Below are 327 nucleotides of genomic sequence, written 5' to 3'. Positions count from 1 at the left end.
GTCGGGCCCTGGGCTGCGGGCGGGGTGGGGGTGGGGTGCTCGGAGGTCCCAGTCACGTGACCGGGCGCGCACTGCGCATGCCGCTGCCGGGACTTGCCGGCCGCGACAGTGACTGGATTTTCTCACGGACTTCCCCAGGGGGCCGCTCGCCGCCTCGGGAGCCCCGGCCGGCGGCGGCTTCCTTGCCCCGGTTTCGGCCGCCAGACAACCCACCTGAGTCCCCGGCCTCGTCCCACACCGCGAGGTGCACAGGCCGGGGCGTCTCCTTCCTCAGCAGCGCCGCGCACAGGCTGCCCGTCAGCCCGGCGCCCACGATGAGCACCAGCT

At 74.6% G+C, this 327-nt stretch overlaps 1 protein-coding gene across 1 annotated transcript in view; it reads right to left on the bottom strand.

Moving 5' to 3' along the window:
- The window catches only part of RNLS (renalase, FAD dependent amine oxidase), a 16463-nt gene that overhangs the window by 13834 nt on the left and 2302 nt on the right, over window positions 1–327 (bottom strand). Inside the window, exon 2 of the mRNA XM_077751846.1 lies at window positions 214–325. Coding sequence (XP_077607972.1) covers window positions 214–325 — 112 coding nt within the window. The remainder of the gene's footprint in view (window positions 1–213; window positions 326–327) is intronic.

The sequence above is a fragment of the Crocuta crocuta genome, unplaced genomic scaffold (genome assembly GCF_008692635.1).
Source record: "Crocuta crocuta isolate KB4526 unplaced genomic scaffold, BGI_CrCroc_1.0 scaffold694, whole genome shotgun sequence".
Classification (NCBI taxonomy): domain Eukaryota; kingdom Metazoa; phylum Chordata; class Mammalia; order Carnivora; family Hyaenidae; genus Crocuta; species Crocuta crocuta.
Note: the sequence above shows the minus strand (reverse complement) of the source record. Positions and strands in the feature narration are given on the sequence as shown.